This window comes from Bufo bufo, chromosome 1, assembly GCF_905171765.1.
Source record: "Bufo bufo chromosome 1, aBufBuf1.1, whole genome shotgun sequence".
NCBI lineage: Eukaryota > Metazoa > Chordata > Amphibia > Anura > Bufonidae > Bufo > Bufo bufo.
In genome coordinates, this window is record NC_053389.1 from 720,862,995 (window position 1) to 720,876,217 (window position 13,223).

The following is a 13,223-nucleotide window of genomic DNA, read 5'->3' on the forward strand; positions in this document are numbered from 1 at the left end:
CCTAGGTGGGCAAAGGTGCCCAAATTCCTTTTAGGAGGGCATTTTTAGACATTTGGATACCAGACTTCTTCTCACGCTTTGGGGCCCCTAAAATGCCAGGGCAGTATAAATACCCCACATGTGACCCCATTTTGGAAAGAAGACACCCCAAGGTATTCAATGAGGGGCATGGCGAGTTCATAGAAAAAAAAAATTTTGGCACAAGTTAGCGGAAATTGATTTTTTAGATTTTTTTTCTCACAAAGTCTCCCTTTCCGCTAACTTGGGACAAAAATTTCAATCTTTCATGGACTCAATATGCCCCTCAGCGAATACCTTGGGGTGTCTTCTTTCCAAAATGGTGTTATTTGTGGGGTGTTTGTACTGCCCTGGCATTTGAGGGTCTCCGCAATCATTACATGTATGCCCAGCATTAGGAGTTTCTGCTATTCTCCTTATATTGAGCATACAGGTAATGAGATTTTTTTTTTCCGTTCAGCCTCTGGGCTGAAAGAAAAAAATGAACGGCACAGATTTCTTCATTCGCATCGATCAATGTGGATGAAAAAATCTCTGCCAAAAAAAGAAAAAGGAGGGGAAAGGCGTCTGCCAGGACATAGGTGCTCCGCCCAACATCCATACCCACTTAGCTCGTATGCCCTGGCAAACCAGATTTCTCCATTCACATCAATTGATGTGGATGAATAAATCATTGCCGGGATTTTTTTTTTTATATATACAAAGTGTTTGCCAAAGTATATGAACACCGCCACCTCCTCAGCTCATATGCCTCGGCAAACGTATCTTTTACTGCAGAGGAGAAATCTCGTCTTGCAGCGCCGCATACACCGACTTGCGTGTAATCTGACAGCAGCGCAAGGCTTCTGTCCGAATGCACATCAGTGCTGCAGCTAGTCGATCGGTTGGTCCACCTGGAAGGTAAAAAAAACAAAACAAAAAAGAAAAAACCAGGCCGCAACGCAATAAATTTATTAACTTTTGAACAGAACATATAAACTTTTTTTAACTGAACGTTAACTTTTTTACTTACCGGTATTTTTTTTTTGTTTCGTTTTTTTTACCTTTATAGAACAAACCTCTCCTTCCCCATGGGACAATGTGCAAAGCGCAAATCGCCCAAAGATGTGGCGAAGTACGTTATGCACTTTATCCCAGGTGAAAGGAGAGGTTTGCAGCAGCTGTGAGAGAAAGGGCCCTAATAGCCCTGTGTGCCTGTCCTGGTGAGATGTGATCCCTATGCTAGGTGTACCTGTGTGTGGTACTTCCGGAAACACTCTCCAAAGCATAGGGCAGGGTGGTCAGGGCAGTCAGGACAGAAATAGCGGGTGTCACGCCTTATTCCACTCCTGCTACAGACACAACATCTTTTTCGGGGTGACGGTTGGGTTGAGGTACCAGGAACGACACTGGGGAAATGTCGCTCGTGTAGACGGCTAACTACACTGGTCGATGGGGCCACGGAACCTCCTGGATAAAGGAGGTTCTCGATGATCTCTTCCTGGAATTTGAGGAAGGATCGTGTTCTCCCAGCCTTACTGTAGAGAACAAAACTATTATACAGCGCCAATTGAATTAAATATACAGACACCTTCTTATACCAGCGTCTGGTTCTGCGGGAAACTAAATACGGAGACAACATCTGGTCATTGAAGTCCACCCCTCCCATGAGCGCATTATAGTCGTGGACACAGAGGGGCTTTTCAATGACACGGGTTGCTCACTCAATTTGTATTGTCGTGTCTGCGTGAATGGAGGAGAGCATGTAAACGTCACGCTTGTCTCTCCATTTCACCGCGAGCAGTTCTTCGTTACACAAGGCAGCCCTCTCCCCCCTTGCAAGACGGGTGGTTACAAGCCGTTGGGGGAAGCCCACGCGACTAGTTCGCGCGGTGCCACAGGCGCAAATCCGTTCTAGAAACAAATGCCTAAAGAGGGCCACACTTGTGTAGAAATTGTCCACATAAAGATGGTACCCCTTGCCGAATAAGGGTGACACCAAGTCCCAGACTGTCTTCCCACTGCTCCCCAGGTAGTCAGGGCAACCGACCGGCTCCAGGGTCTGATCTTTTCCCTCATAGATCCGAAATTTGTGGGTATAGCCTGTGGCCCTTTCACAGAGCTTATACAATTTGACCCCATACCGGGCACGCTTGCTTGGGATGTATTGTTTGAAGCCAAGGCGCCCGGTAAAATGTATTAGGGACTCGTCTACGCAGATGTTTTGCTCGGGGGTATACAAATCTGCAAATTTCTGGTTGAAGTGGTCTATGAGGGGCCGAATTTTGTGGAGCCGGTCAAAAGCTGGGTGGCCTCTGGGACGGGAGGTGGTGTTGTCGCTAAAATGCAGGAAACGGAGGATGGCCTCAAATCGTGCCCTGAACATAGCAGCAGAGAACATGGGCATGTGATGAATCGGGTTCGTGGACCAATATGACCGCAATTCATGCTTTTTAGTTAGACCCATGTTGAGGAGAAGGCCCAAAAAAAATTGAATTTCGGAAACTTGGACTGGTTTCCACCGGAAAGGCTGGGCATAAAAGCTTCCCGGGTTGGCGGATATAAATTGTGTGGCATACCGGTTTGTCTCTGCCACGACTAAGTCCAAGAGCTCCGCAGTCAAGAACAGCTCAAAAAATCCCAGGGCCGAACCGATTTGAGCCGTCTCAACCCGAACTCCAGACTGGGCGGTGAAAGGGGGAACTAATGGTGCGGCTGAAGTTGGTGACTGCCAATCAGGGTTTGCCAGCACCTCAGGGATTCTAGGGGCTCTACGGGCCTGTCTGTGCGGTGGCTGCGACGGGGTAACTACTGCACATGCCACCGTACCAGCTTCAACTGCCCTTCTGGTGCTCGCCACGTCACCATGTTGTACGGCAGTGCTGGTACTAGGTCCAGGGAGGGCTGCGCTGCTGGTGTATGCCTCACCACGTGATCCGGCAGCGACAGCCCCACTCTGCTGCTCTTGAAGCGGATCCTGCACAACCTGTGGTCTAGCGACATGGGGCCGGGTACGCCTGGTGCTGTCAGGGACCTCAACCTCCTCGTCCGAACTTTGGGTCAGAGAGCCACTGCTTTCTACAGGTTCATATTCTGACCCGCTAGATTTGTCAGATGAGGGTTCCCATTCCTCATCCGACTGGGTCAGAATCCTGTAGGCCTCTTCAGAAGAATACCCCCTGTTTGACATTTTGGACTACTAAATTTAGGGGTATTCCCTGAGACTACCCAAGAAAAAAAGCAAGCCTGTCTTACAAAGAGGAGGCTAGCGAAGTACCGGAGGCCGCTGCGGTTGATAAAAAATATCAAAACTGATTTTTTTATCGCCGCAGTGCGTGTAAAATGAATGTGCAGTGATCAAAAAAAAAATAATTTTTTGTCACTGCGGTGGGGCGGGCGTGGGTGAACGCACGTGTGGGCGACCGATCAGGCCTGATCGGGCAAACACTGCGTTTTGGGTAGAGGGCGAGCTAAGGTGACACTAATACAATTATAGATCTGACCGTGATCAGTTTTGATCACTTACAGATACTATAAAAGTACAAATGCTGATTAGCGATACGCTAAACAGCGAATAAGTGACTGCGGTGCGGTGGGCTGGGCGCTAACTCACGCTAAACTACCTAACCAAGGGGCCTAAACTGTCCCCAAAACCTAACAGTCAATACCAGTGAAAAAAAAAAAGTGACAGTTTACACTGATCACTTTTTTTCCTTTCACTAGTGATTGACAGGGGCGATCAAAGGGGTGATCAAAGGGTTAATTGGGGTGCAGGGGGGTGATCTGGGGCTACAGTGAAGTGTTTGGTGCTACTCACAGTTCAGTCTGCTCCTCTGCTGGATCCAACCGGCGAAAAGGACCAGCAGAGGAGCAGAGAAGCCATATAACAGATCATATTTACTAATATGATCTGTTATATGGCTTGTGATTGGATTTTTTGAAAATCGCCAGCCTGCCAGCCAATGATCGTTGCTGGCAGGCTGGTGACGAACTTGTTCTTTAAAGAGGACCTTTCACCGATTCTTACCCTATGAACTAACTATACAGATATGTAGAGCGGCGCCCGGTGATCTCACTGCACTTACTATTATCCCTGGGCGCCGCTCCGTTCTCCTGTTATGCCCTCCGGTATCTCCGCTCACTAAGTTATAGTAGGCGGAGATACCAGTCCCTAAGTTATGGTAGGCGGAGTCTGCCCTAGCGCTGGCCAATCGCAGCGCAGAGCTCACAGCCTGGGAGGTTATTTTCTCCCAGGCTGTGAGCTCTGCAATGCGATTGGCCAGCGCTAGGGCAGACTCCGCCTACCATAACTTAGGGAACGGAGATACCGGAGGGCATAGCAGGAGAACGGAGCGGCGCCCGGGGATAATAGTAAGTGCAGAGAGATCCCCGGGCGCCGCTCCACATGTCTGTATACTTAGTTCATAGGGTAAGAATCGGTGAAAGGTCCTCTTTAACTTTTGCCGGCCCGCGATGCGCATGCGCGGGCCGGCTTTGAGCGAAATCTCGCGTCTCGCGAGATGACGCGTATATGCGTGACTGTGCGCAGCGCTGCCACCTCCGGAACGTGAATCTGCGTTAGGCAGTCCGGAGGTGGTTAAGGTGAAAATGAGCCCGGTCCCTAAGGGGTTAAGGACCAGACTAATTTTAGCTTTCATAATAATGCAACACTTCGCCACTCCAGAACGAATAACTTTTTTTTATGTTTCTATTGACGTAGTAATATGGGGGTTTTGTTTTGTGCAGGACCAGTTGCACTTTCTATACATAGCATTTTGTTAGGAACAAAAAATCCAGCACATGCACTACGGATAAAATCCAACCTTTTTATTGTGATTCTTTTAAAAATTCCATGAATAAGACAGTTTGTCAGACCGTAAAGCACTCTGATCAGCTGATGGAATTTTTAAAAGAATCACAATAAAAAGGCTGGATTTTATCCGTAGTGCATGTGCTGGATTTTTTTTGTTCCTGAAGAAATTGTTTCCCTGATTCGGGGTTCCTTCCACGCCTATAGAGAGGAGCAGGTGAGCTGGAAATATTTTGCTGTTTGATCGCATTTTGTGAATTACCGGTATTTATCAAATTTATTTTGTGGGGAGTAGGAGAAAAAAACTACAATTCTGCAATTTGTTATATTTTTATGTAATTCATTGCTGAACTGCAATAAGTGTATTGTTTATAGTACATTGTGTGACGGTTATGGGAGTACCAATTATGAGGGAGTTATATTATTTCATATCTGTTTGTTTTTTTAAAACAAAATGTATTTATTTAAAAACGTATGTGGAGGTGTAATTACGCACTTCTAATTTCTAGTTTTCTCTTACTTTTTTATCCCATAAAGCATAATTCATTAACCATTTTTTAAATTACAATATTCATAATTACAATACAATACAAATACAAATCAACTACAATATTCAATTAAAAAAAATCATAAATCATCATAAAGTTCCATTATATCAGGGTGTGAAAAGGGGCTTAGAGCCTTGCTGGTAAGAAGCAGGCAACTGATATTGTTTACATTGTATACAGAGAGGCTGAGCACTCTCCCAATGGACCACACAAAGACTATTCAAAAATTATTAGATTTATTACACCAATATATAGATCTAAAAAAAACAAACAATGAAACAAATTCCACAATAAAATTACACATTAAGAATAATATTAAAATTGTTGTTCAGATAAAAAGCATAAAATTTTATGATTGCGGTGGTATACAAAAGGGTAACATATACAACTTAAATAAAAAGGATGTGTCCTAATTGGAAAAAACAAGAGGATCGATAATGGATTATTCGACACTATGAGAATAAATTTTCGACTATAAGAAGATATATATTCGAATAAATATGAAAATTTTCGGATGATTGTCCAAACTGAAATTTTCGATTATGTGAAGATAAATATTCGAATGAATAGGAAAATAAATTTTCGAATGAATGTCCAGACTGAAATTCGATATAGACTTATAGTTATTCTATCGATAATAATCAGTCCATATTCCCTGTATGGCAAAACGAAATACACACTAATAGCGTCTGACTATAGCACACGGTGGCGTCCCACGTGGCTGATAGAGTCAGAGTCGGCGGTACCTGTTTGTAGCAGTTCAGCAGGTGCAGTGTGAATATTGTAGCCCTCAGTCCACTGAGGAAGGGGCTAGGAAAAGACCCCGAAATGCGTCTGGTTTCAAAAGACCCACACATCAGCTGATGGACGTCCTGATTCTAACAATTTGAATCGACCCCTTTTTACCCTGATGGACTCTTATGGCACATAGCGAACATTCAAACCATTTAAACCCTTGACGTGACAGAGCTGAAATCAATCTCTTTATCAAAGAATCTCTACACGGAGGGCTACTATATAATCACACTGCACCTGCTGAACTGCTACAAACAGGTACCGCCGACTCTGACTCTATCAGCCACGTGGGACGCCACCGTGTGCTATAGTCAGACGGTATTAGTGTGTATTTCGTTTTGCCATACAGGGAATATCGACTGATTATTATCGATAGAATAACTATAAGTCTATATCGAATTTCAGTCTGGACATTCATTCGAAAATTTATTTTCCTATTCATTCGAATATTTATCTTCACATAATCGAAAATTTCAGTTTGGACAATCATCCGAAAATTTTCATATTTATTCGAATATATATCTTCTTATAGTCGAAAATTTATTCTCATAGTGTCGAATAATCCATTATCGATCCTCTTGTTTTTTCCAATTAGGACACATCCTTTTAATTTAAGTTGTATATGTTACCCTTTTGTATACCACCGCAATCATAAAATTTTATGCTTTTTATCTGAACAACAATTTTAATATTATTCTTAATGTGTAATTTTATTGTGGAATTTGTTTCATTGTGATTTTGTTTTTAGATCTATATATTGGTGTAATAAATCTAATAATTTTTGAATAGTCTTTGTGTGGTCCATTGGGAGAGTGCTCAGCCTCTCTGTATACAATATTAACCTTTTTGACTGGGTGAATCATTAGGCTTAGCAGCACCCACCCATAGTTACAGGCGATAGTGAGCCACCATACTTTTTATATTTTTTATATTATTGATATTGTTTACAATTCTAGTTCCCGCTAGTGGCGGAAACAGACAGATGAGATTTTGGCAAGTATGTTTGTGGGCTAAATGAAAAGCACAGGTTCAACTACGAGGTACGAGTTAATTTTTCCAGCAAATGCAATATCTTGCACCTTGCAGCCACCGTACACGTTAGATTGTCACTGTAAAAAATGACCAGAAATAATACAATAATTTAAAAGCTGTAGGTCTGAACTGTTATAATCCAACCTTTTTTTCTTAACCTGTCATGCCACTTTTTCCCTGCAGATACTCTATGGCTACATATCCGTTCACTGGGACAATGGACAAACAGTTTGTATGAGTACTTCTGTTCCCCAGAGACTGCAAAGAGATGTAATGATAAAAGATTGACCAGAAATATGAAGAAGAGAAAACATCAAAGCCAGGTATAATCAATGACATACATAACGAAAATGTTACTTTATATCAGGGGTACCCAAAATGTTGTAGGTCATGAGCTACTTTCAAATACAGCAGATGGTGTTGATCCATGGGGTAATGAAAGAAAAAATATATATCTTTTTGTCTTCTCCTGTCTATTAATTTGTTTGGGGCAGCAGCTATGCAATTGTCTCACGGCGGATCCAGACTCGTTGGCTTGTCTATAAATATTTCTGCCTTCTGCGGTGAGTGGCTGGTTATAGCATCAGCTCTGAGCATTAAAATCCAGTAATCCTCGTATATCTAGTATCTTGTTCCTTGTCTAGCTTAAATGTTACAGAGAACAAATGAGTCATACTCAGGACATGTACATAAGCTCATGTACACATTCCCTCACCAATTAGAGGGAAATATTGCAATAATTAAATAGTCTATAGTATGTATGAAATGATCAGTTTTCACAGTGAGAATCTACAATTGTAGAGGAAACAAAAGATAAGGCGGCACTGCCGAACGTCACTGACATATACACCAGGTCCTCAACTACCTGTCTCTTTAAAAACCCTGCCGCCAACTCCATCCGTGTATACCTGCACTGTATGCTCTAGCCCAAAGATTTTACACATGAACGAATAAAGCATCGTTTTATCTACACTGGTGAGTGCCGCCTTTTCTATTGTTCTCCTCTCGGTTTAAAGAGAATCTGTTTTGAGCATGCAAAACTGTTGATAGTACTAGGGAGGAGGTGGGGACAGATGCTGGTTGGATGCTACAGCTGTCACTCAAAGCAGAGGCGAGGAGCTGTGAAGCAGCTCAATACAGAGAGCATTTCACTGGGAAGATCCACCTCCTGGGCACTTGAGGAACACAATCTGGCAGAATAAAACTTCATATTCTCACTACTCTTGGTCAGGAAAGGTGCTCAAACGATATGTTTAGACTGTTTTTCCCCTATGTAGTTCTGTCAACAATATACCATGGTCAAAAGTGCTGAAAGAATCCCCTTTAGACAGAAATTAAAGGGGTTGTCCGGGTTCAGAGCTGAACCCGGACATACCTCCATTTTCACCCGGGCAGCCCCCCGACTTGAGCATTTGGAGCAGTTCATGCTCTAATGCTCTCCTTTGCCCTGCGCTAAATCGCGTAGGGCAAAGGCATTTTTAGGAGTTCCGGTACGTATCGGGGCTCTCCATGGGGCTGCCAGTAAAACGATTAGGGCAGCGCTAAAGCCCGCCCATCAGAGCCGGTGACGTCACCGAACACACTGCCGGGCGGAAGCCTCCGCCCGGCAGTGTGTTATGATAAACAAAAGATTCTGTGCCCTGCGCGATCTAGCGCAGGGAAAGGTAGCGCATCGGAGCATGAGATGCTCCGATGCTAGCCTCAGGAGGGCTGCCGGGGTGAAAATAAGGGTATGTCCGGGTTCAGCTCTGAACCCGGACAACCTCTTTAAAGGTGATCGTAAATGGCATTTGCTTTGCACATGTATAAAATAGGTTGTTTCCTATAAAAAATATTTCAGGCTGAGTAGAGTGAAACTGTAGTATTATTTAATAAGATTAAATAAACATGGCTTCTTTATTTCAAAAACAGTGCCACACCTGTCCACAGGTTTTGTATGGTATTGCAGATCAGTCCCATTAACTTTAATAGAGAAGAACTGTAATACCATACACACTGCCACTCCATTCAAAATGTCTCGCAGAAATAGTTGAGTGCTGTACCATATCCAGTCTATCAGATATATTCGAGTGCTGTACTGTATCCAGTCAGGAACAGATAATCTGGTGCTGTACCATATCCATATGACAGTATTGTAGACTTCGAATGCAGCAGCTATGCACATGCTCAACCAAAACTCCATTCTCATAATCGTTGGGGGTCCCGGCAGTGGGAGCCCACCAATCAGACAACTAGGTGATAACTTGTCCTTCTGGAACAGTCTTTTCTTTTTTCTTACACAGTGGTGCTCCCAGGCACCTGCATAAGCAGGGAACTTTTTTTTAATAAACTTTACATTTATAAACTGTATACTGCAGTTCTCCAGAAAAGTCATAGACATGTTTATATTCCCTGTTAATTCATTTAGGAACAATTGGCAATTGCCAATAACATAGATGACCAGATTGAACTGACGTCATACAAACCACGTAGAAGCCAACCAGGAGATGAAATCTGCATTAGCTTGGAGAAACGAGGAAGCATCCAGGGTCGAAAAGTAAGACTATCAGCCAGCACACACATACTAAAATGCTCCATAAAGAAGATACTGAGTATATAACTTGTTTTACGTAACTTATGAACCTAGTAATGTCAGAGCAATAATGCTAAAATTAAATACGGTATGTCTATTGAGAATTGGACTCTCTGTTACTTCTAGGCATTGGGTTTAGATCAGGCTGTCCAAACAGGATTTTGTAGAGATTCTATGGAGGGGTCCGCAAAAGACGACAACATCTAGGGTTATCTTTTCGGCACAGTGGGGTAGCTGGAGCAGTACCTTGGAAGGGCAATTTATTTCAGGGTTTCTCTGGTATAGATTATACCTGATGGTTGTGGGATTGTGTTAGACTGGTTGAGGTCGGGATCACCAATAACCACCTCCACATGTGTCCTTTACAGAAAACAGTTGCATAATATAAAGAAATTCGGAAATGTTTCTTTTTTTATAACTAAGTTCAGTTTTATTACTGAGTTAATGGTGTGATAACCATGTTTTAATTACTTTTCAGACTGGAGAAAATCATCAGATATGTAATATTAAGGCAAGTATCATGACATCACATACAACATTCTCACTTGAAAAATACTTACGGGTGTAAATGAATGGGTTGGTCCTGTAGATCCTCCATGCTGCTCTTCTTTTTCATTACAATCTTTGCATTCTGTCACATGAATGTCTTTTATGATCCATCTGATACATTTTTTATTTACCCATATCCATTACGCTTCCTTCAGGTTTCCAGTTCCCTTCCTGTAGCTTGCTACATTATCTTGACCATCAAAAAGCACCAGAAGCTTGACAGATAATAACTAATGTAAGACTGTAGTCAGCCTATAGCTAAATGTTGATAGAAGGGCCTTTGGTCCACCTCAGATAGCAGGACCTAGTCACGACTGCTAGCTCTACAACTCCTATAGCTACACCCTTGTGAATAAACACTGCAAGGGTGAGGTTATCCATAATGATTGAGAAAGCCGGTCCTATGCTTGTTCTAACCGGAGATACATTTCTAATGATTCTGTCCTAGCAGTGCTTTATCTATGCATATGATGTACAAATAATGTCCCATACACCCGTGTAGCCATTGGCTCCCTTCCTTTACCTGTGTAATGTAAGTGGAGTGGTGGCTGCACATGCATGTTAAAGGAGCTGTGGCAAGTTTTAACTTAAAAGGGTTTTCCGACATTTTACTGATGATGACCTATCCTCAAGATAGGTCATCAGTGTCTGATTGGAGGTGGTCCGACACCCGGGAACCCCATTGATCACCTGTTTGAGAAGGCAGCAGTGCTCCTGTGAGCGCCGCAGCCTTCTCGCAGTGCCGTACATTGTATAGCGGCTGTGCTTGGTATTGCGCTCAGCCCTATGCACTTCTATGGGGCTGAGCTGCTCTTAGGCAACGTGACCAATGAACATGTAGTCACTGATCTAGGAAACGCTGCGAGAAGACCACTGTGCTACTGCGAGCAATGCTACCTTATTAAACAGATGAGTGGCAAGGGGCCTGGGTGTGGGGCCTCCACCGATCAGATACTGATGACCTATTCAGAGGATAGGTCATCAGTAGTAAAATCGCAAAAAAACACTTTAAGGCGCATTTACATGTGCTGACTGAGCAGGAGGTTAAGGGACCGTTCCTTCCTGATAATTGCCTGCACGTCAGTAGAGGAAAGAGCTGCATTTGCATGCAGCAATCAACTCCACTGTATGGAAACGTGCTTGTGTAACGCCCCAGAGTGGCATTACCACTTCTGCACCCCGCTACTGTCTCCTATGGGCTAATATAGTGTCATCTTATGCATTTATTTTAGGTCCAAACACTGTGCATTTCTAATGTTGGTAACTGTTATGTTAAAGTGTAATTTACCTGGTTCACCAGAAGGTGGCAGCAAGCATGGCAGTGCTACAGTTAGAGGGAATGGAACCCTTCTTTCCATTCTAACTCTCCCTCTAAGGAGGAGAGGGGACTAGTTAGTTAGAGGTCAGTCTAGCTTACCCCCTGCTAAGGGAAGGAAGCAAGGGCTGGGCACGTTGCCGTTGAACGTGTCCATGCCCATGCCCAGCAAGTCAGCCAGAGTGTAAGCCGTGTTCCGAGGTGGGCTCCCCAGAATACAGTGAAGTCACGAACGAGGAAAGCAACCCCAACACCAGCTTTTGCCAAAACAGAATTTTACTGACAATAAACACAACCACAAATGCCGAGAACATACAATCAATTTACATACACACAGCCCGAAGGCTGAGACCCTTGTGCTGCACAACACGGCGCCCTCCGATATAAAAGGCAGTCATTTACCTACTGGCGGGCACAACTAAACTGCCACACCTTACCTGTTATTACCCTAAAAGAACAAGAATCACTGTATAGGTGTGTGGTACGGGCTGGCCTGCAGTGAAGGACAGCAGCTTACAATCTTACACAAATCTACAGTATTCCCCCTCCCATAACTGGTCCTGTAGCACATGCCTATTTATTTTTTTGCGTTTTTAAAGGTCTGCGCAAAACTGGATCCGTTTTGCCAGAATGCATTTCAATGGAAATTAATGCCGGATCCGGCATTCTGGCAAGTGTTCCGGAATTTTGGATGGAGAAAATACCGCAGCATGCTGCGGTATTTTCTCCGGCCAAATACCGTAAGAGTGACTCAACTGAAGACATCCTGATGCATACTAAATGGATTGCTCTCCATTCAGAATGCATTAGGATAAAACTGATCAGTTTTTTTCCGGTATTGAGCGCCTAGGACGGAACTCAATACCGGAAAAGAATAACGCTAGTGTGAAAGTACCCTAAGATGGATGCTGCCTTCCCCTCCAGACTCTGTGTGTAAACTCCACCTCTCTCATGAATATGTAGATATATGTGCAGTCTGTAGCTGCGTTAGGAAACAGCGGCATCTTGTGGCCAAACAGCAAAATGTCAGTCCAGAACATTTAATTTAATCACACAAACAATGTTCAGACAAGGAGAGCTGTTTCCCCATCTCACAAGAGCACCTTCAGCTCTGCTGTATGTGGAGGCCACAGCTTAAAGCCTCTGAAGTCAGGAGGAAAAGTTCCCTGGATTAAGCTAGAGTCAGACTACCAGAGAGAAGTTGCAGCATACAGCAAAAGCAAAGTTATTCAGTCAGCTTGTCAGCACAGCAGAGCCAGAGAGCAACAGATGTAGCAGAGTTGAGTGTCTTCGCCTGCCAGAGTTAATGCTAAAGCCTGCTGGGAACCAAGACATAGCCTGAAACTGTTGGAGAAACGTTTATTGAAAGTAAAGCTGTTATTGAACTTCATCATAAGGTCTGGACTCGATTTATTTAATCATCCCCTTCATCAACCAGCCCCCTTTCATTGCTTCGGGTCCAACCCCTGGGGTTCAGCGTATCCAGGTAGGAGCACCGTGACACATGCACCAACATTAAGGGACATTTAGGCCACCCTACATCACTCTGGCATTCATACACCTGGGTACCATCCACAATATCACTAAAAGGGGCCTCACAAAACA

At 43.7% G+C, this 13,223-nt stretch overlaps 1 protein-coding gene across 1 annotated transcript in view; it reads left to right on the forward strand.

Moving 5' to 3' along the window:
• Positions 1-13,223, forward strand: part of NOX5 (NADPH oxidase 5) — a 53,903-nt gene that overhangs the window by 28,273 nt on the left and 12,407 nt on the right. The window contains exons 9-11 of the mRNA XM_040415648.1: positions 7,366-7,505; positions 9,590-9,718; positions 10,233-10,265. Coding sequence (XP_040271582.1) covers positions 7,366-7,505; positions 9,590-9,718; positions 10,233-10,265 — 302 coding nt within the window. The remainder of the gene's footprint in view (positions 1-7,365; positions 7,506-9,589; positions 9,719-10,232; positions 10,266-13,223) is intronic.